This window comes from Elgaria multicarinata, chromosome 7, assembly GCF_023053635.1.
Source record: "Elgaria multicarinata webbii isolate HBS135686 ecotype San Diego chromosome 7, rElgMul1.1.pri, whole genome shotgun sequence".
Taxonomy (NCBI): domain Eukaryota; kingdom Metazoa; phylum Chordata; class Lepidosauria; order Squamata; family Anguidae; genus Elgaria; species Elgaria multicarinata.
The window spans coordinates 164,980-170,979 of NC_086177.1; the positions used below are offsets into that span (position 1 = coordinate 164,980).

General features: G+C 41.9%; 1 protein-coding gene across 1 annotated transcript in view; it reads right to left on the reverse strand.

Moving 5' to 3' along the window:
- ALOX5 (arachidonate 5-lipoxygenase) overlaps window positions 1-5,595 on the reverse strand; it is a 148,797-nt gene extending 143,202 nt beyond the window's left edge. Inside the window, exon 1 of the mRNA XM_063130025.1 lies at window positions 5,391-5,595. Coding sequence (XP_062986095.1) covers window positions 5,391-5,540 — 150 coding nt within the window. The 5' untranslated portion in view covers window positions 5,541-5,595. The remainder of the gene's footprint in view (window positions 1-5,390) is intronic.
- Between the last annotated feature and the right edge of the window lie 405 nt (window positions 5,596-6,000).

The following is a 6,000-nucleotide window of genomic DNA, read 5'->3' on the forward strand; positions in this document are numbered from 1 at the left end:
GCTCCACCTCCTGGACAACAATGCATTTAGCATGGCCACCTGCAAAAGGATAAACATAAACAATTGTGGGGTTCAGTGTTGGGAGTGGAGCCCAACTTCTGTTCTACTCCTGGAACTATAATCGTCTACTAATGTCTGCATCTCATTCTGCTCTTAAAAGCACAGTTGCAGACACTATGGAATTTCCATCTGCAGAGATGAGTGTCAAATAATTGTTTGGGGCTTAATTATATCAGTGGTAAATAATTGGTAGTCTTTTCTCCTGATGTGTAATGATGGTCGTTAGAAACAGTATACCACACTAATATTCCACTTCATGATGATATGGTCAGTGTGTTTGTTTATTTAAAGAGGCACAGGAGGTCAGACAGTAAAAAAAACATTATAAAGGGGTAATGAGAGGGGTGTCATTCTATCATTCATAAAATTGAAAATGTTTCACCAATCTTCCTGAAATTTATATGTGCCAGAAAGAAATGTTGGTTTTACATACCCTGAAAATTTAAAGAAGATTGGTGAAAGGTTGAGGGAAGGAGGGCAATTTTAATTAGAAAAGGGGAAAAAAATCTCCCAATCAAAATGGTTCTTAAGATTTGCACTGGCGATTATTTTATCCATGTTTTCTGGTGAAATTAGCACTTGCCTAATTGAAATCTTGATGATTTCCATTTCTTTTGATCTTCTGCTTGATAGAATAGCTTTTTTAAAAAAATCCCTTTGGTTGATTTTTAATTAATATTTGTTCGCCCCATTATAACCTATAGGGATGCCATCTTAATTCATAGTGTGACACATGCTCAGTAGCGTTCTCTCCCCCCTCCCTCCTACCTCAGGTAGATTGGAATATTGAAGGAAAGAAAATGGCTGCCTCCTAAAGCATAGACATGTCCTCTCAGAAGTAAGTTCCATTGAGTGTAATGGCCTTACTCCCAGGTAAGAGTGTAGGGGATTGTAAAACTGCCTGGAACCTTGGCAAGGGGGAGAGTTTCCTCTCCTTTCAAGCACAATAATCCTACAAATAACAACTTACTTCCTTTGTGTGTGTTCTTTTATACTTCATTTGATCATTGCTGCTGCTTGATTTTCAATTCAATGCAAGACATGTCTACTCAGAAGTAAATTCTATTGAATGCAATGAGTCTCGCTTCCATGCACTAATCTGAAGGAGTGTGTGGATTTTGTCTACGAGCTCTGTGTATTTAGGGACCATGGCTTTTTGTGAGTGAAGGGTTTAAGCTGCTTGGGCTCTTATTAGCTATGATGGGTTTTAATGTTGATAACTGGGAAGGAAGATATGTGTTTGTGTGTGTAGGGAGAGGTTTGGGGTTGGGGAGTCTTATCATGAAAGAAAAGCATTACGAATTTAAAAAAAAACTTTAAAAGTTGGGAAAGCACTTGAGCCCCAAACAGTGCTCCTCTATTTTGCCATGGCTAGGACATGTGGTTTTGTCAAGATATAGGAGTAGCCACTTGTTTTTTTTGACTGCCTGGGGTTGGTTGTAGTTAAGGAAGATCCCCCCACCAAGTGCTGAAAGCAAAAGGAAAGCTAATGTATCCCCTGCATCATTTCCATCCCATAGAAATAAAGCTTCCACCTACACTCTTTCTTTTGTAAAAGTCTGTAATCCAATGCTTAGGTAAAAGACCTTCCTCATTAAGAATGGGACACTTATGTTGGTTTAGAATGCAATGCTAAGGTTTTAGTGTTGGGCTAATAATGCATGCTTACTCAGAAGCAAGTCCTACCAATTTCAAAATACACAGAGTGTCCCTAAGTGCTTCCCTTCTTCACTGGCATGTGTGCAAAGGATGGGAGGGGACATCTGCTGTACTGTTTCATCACAGCCCCCAAGAATGGGTTGGGTTTACACAATATGTGCCCATAATGAGCTAGCTTGTCATGCATTTTTAACACCTGCAAGGGGTAAGTGGCTCAAATATGTCACCCACAGAATCAATACAGTAGGGGTTGTCTGGGTGGATTATTTAGGGCAATTAGGGTGACCATAAAGAAAGGAGGACAAGGCTGCTGTATCTTTAACAGTTGCATAGAAAAGGGTATTTCAGCAGGTATCATTTGTATGCATGCAGCACCTGGTGAAATTCCGTCTTCATCACAACAGTTAAAACTGCAGGAGTATAGCTAGAGTGACCAGATATAAATGTGGGCAGGGCTCCTGCAGCTTTAACTGTCATGATAAAGATGGAATTTCACCAGGTGCTGCATGCATGAACTTCTCTTTTCTATACAACTGTTAAAGATACAGGAGCCCTGTCCTCCTTTTCATATGGCCATATGAAATGAAATTAACCTATCATGGGTGGGAAAAAATGCCTCACCCACGACACACTAGGCCATCATCATGAGCCACACAGCATAGCTCATCACCATGGTTCACCATGTTAGGTGAACCAAGCTAATGTGAGATAAGCAGCAACATTTGATAATGACTGATCTGAGTGTTATGTGTTGCTATGTGGATTCTCAAATGCTTATATGAAAAATGGCAGGTTGTCTGCACTTGATTTAAATGGATTTTTTAATCTTAATGTAGTAAAAATTACAAATTTTAGTGCTAGATTCTTGAGTGGCAAGTTACTTAGAAAACATATGTGTTATTTAGTGTAAAAGGTGTCGTTTGTCATGGATTTTCGTGTTTGGGTGTAGTTTATTGTATGTAGAAAGCTATTCTAGTAAAAACCTAAATAAAACTTAGGTTGCTGATTGGGAATAGGGAGGGCTGAGGAAAAATAATGATACAGTCCTAGGCATGTTTAGACAGAAATAAGTTTTACAACTTCCAAGTCAGCCATGCTGGGTGGGGAATGCTGTGGGTTGTAGGACTTGTTTCTATCTAAATGTGCCTAGGATTGCATCCTATGTCACAATACAAAAGGAAAAACATTTACTACTGTGGCCACTCAGACTCTCCTACCTCACAGCGTCATTGGGACAAAGGATGCACATGAGCATCTATTCCGTGTGTGTGTGTGTGTGTGTGTGTGTGTGTGTACATGGACAAGCAATCCCCTCAGCAAGACCAGACCCTACTACAAGGAAGCTATGGAATTGAATGGGAGTGAAATTTTAGTTCATAAGCATGCCTGTCTTTCCTTGAGGGCAGAGATTTTTGCTGCTGAAGTCTGGAAGCAGACTGCTTGGTTCTTGCCTCCCTTTTGAGATGAGATGAGTCCTAGAGTGACCAGATACAAAAGAGGGCAGGGCTCCTGCAGTTTTAACTGTTGTGGTGAAGAGGAAATTTCACCAGGTGCAGCATGCATAAAAATGACACCTGCTAAAATTCCCTTTTCTATACAACTGTTTAAGAAACAGAAGCCCTGTCCTCTTTTCCATATGATCACCATAGTTGTTACAACTTAAATTTGTCAGATTTGTTAAGGAGATTGTGACATTGCAGTTTGATATTTCACACAAAACAATATATTGCACGGGGTGCAATCTGGTGCAGTTAATTCTGTCTAAGCCAATAGACTTCAATGGTTTTGGTACAACTAAAGGTGCTATCCTACCCATATTTAGACAACTCCCTACAACTCCCAGTATTTCCCAGCCAGCCATTCTGCCTAAAAAATGGTTTTTTTCTATCTAAACCCTAAATTTCTTTAGTCACAGCTAACTTTGCATTGCATAGAGTTCACAGAGTTCCATGGGACTTACTTTTGAGTAAATATCCATGGATGGAAATGCAGCTTGTGCAGGCTTGAAACTTGACCACAATGTACTAATTTTAGATCCAAACAGGAAGAAAAAGCATATAGCATAAAATGAGCTATATTAATTAACATAGCAAACTGTAACTTATTCTAATATAGGATATTTTCCTGTAGCATCTTGTGTGCTTCCAGAATTAAACAGGGATTTTTAATTCCAGTAGAACAACTTTTCAAGTTGTCTCCAAATACAGACACAAAACATGAAATGCTTCCTTTTCATGAGGGAGTCTTAAAAAGCTTTCATCTCTGGACACTGGCGATTGAAAAGTTCAAATGAGTATCATCAGAGCATAACTTCTGGGGCTCATTTATTAATCTGAAAAGTGAGTTCAACACATAACACTAGCTTTGATTTTATATTACACCATGTCAACATGGTGTAACAATCCTGGCTGACGCTGGCTTGGTTGTCAACTGTATAATATTCAGTCATCTGTTACACAAAGCCATGAAATTCATTAAATAAAAACCCTACGGTTTACAAAACAACATTGAGGCTCTATAGTCTTCAACCAAGCACCAAAAAGTGGGAAATTGGGAGTTAAGGCTCAGAGACAGAAAATGCAAGTAAAATTCTCATTCTCCTAAAGCAGATAAACCATGAGGACAGGTTATGCAACCATGATATGCAGAGATGACTGTGGGGCTGTGGAAAACTGATGACAAACAACTTAGGGCCACCTACTTCTCTTTTTTGTTTTTTTTTAGAGCAGCCCTTCCCCAACCTGGTGCCCTCCAACGGTGTTGAACTACAACTCCTATCATTGCAAGTCAGGTGGTTTATCACATTGATTATTATTATTATTTATTTATTTATTTATTTATATAGCACCATCAGTGTACATGGTGCTGTACAGATAACACAGTAAATAGCAAGACCCTTTTTTCAGCCCAAGGGCCAAATTGCTTCTGGGCAAATATGTCAGGGGAAGCATGTTAACAGTGGCATGAGCCATACCCCAAAGTGAACAGGGACATCCCACTGCTGTTATGCAGCCCCAAAATGATTGTCCAGACTCCATTCACTCCCATGCATACACACTCATCACCCCTCTTCCACTGAAATCTGACTGGGGGGATGATTTTTGTGGAGGGAGAAGTGTCACAGCATTGGGAAAGGGAGGGCTAGCCCTTCCCTCATCAGAAGCACCCCCGACCAAATGCCCCCTGTGCTTCAATGAGACTTGGGGGAAAGACTGTATTTTGGGGGATTCAGGGTTGTGGAGAAAGAATTAGTGTTTCACACTCCAGCAGCCCCCCCCCCCCCCCAACGTCCCCATACTATAATTAGGCTTTTTAAAAGCCTCTACTGACATTGAATTAGGCTTTTTAAAAGCCTCTATTGAAATCCTCTATCGAGGATTTTTTTCAGGCCTAAATGCAGCGGGTGAGGGTTAGCCCCTCCCTATCCTGAGCAAAGGAGAGGAAGTGGGGGAAGAACAAATGCATCAATTTGGGGCATGTAAAAAGGTCACAAAAAGATGGAACTAAATAGGAAGCTAGCATTAATGAGGAATTACAAAAAAGGGGAACTCCTATTGCTGCGCGAGGGGCTGAGAAGATAAATGTTCAGTGGTTTCTCTTTCAGGCATGCTCAAATAACTCAGTGCAGAGCGAGAGATTCAAAAGCCCTCCCTTCTCCCTGGATCACTCACAGCGCCCCGCTCGAAGTCGTTGTAGAAGGGCTTGTCGAGCAGGTGTCTCTCGCTCGTGCCGGCTGAGCCCACCAAGCTGATGTAGATGTAGTCATCGGTACCTGCGAACCACTGACTGCCCGTCGCCACCGTCACGGAGTAGGATGGCATGGCCGGAGCTCCGAGGAGATTTGCTGCCAGCGTTCTGCTTTGCTCACACGGCTTTTCACTTGGCTAGGCAGGGACCGCCCTCCCTGGGGGAAGGGACAGAGACACACCCATGCACCTCAGTTCAGCCCACGCCACCCTCCCTACAGAGGAAGAGTCCGGGCACAGGCCAATGAGGGCTGCCCGAGGGGAAGTACGCTGGAGTTCCTCAAGAGAAAGTTCTTAAGCACGTTCTCAGTTCAGGGGCCAAGCCAGATTGTCTAGACGGGCCCAATCGCTGCTCTTACGCTAAAAGCAGACTTGCAAGAGACTTACCACACTAATACAAGAACTGTGCCAGCTTCATGAGGATGTTTCTTCTTTCCTTCTTGGAGTTACCTAGCTGCCTGTCTATCTCTTTGCATGATCCCAGGATGAAGTAATAGGGCTTGGTAATTGTCATGTGGGCTGTGCTGTGGCAAAT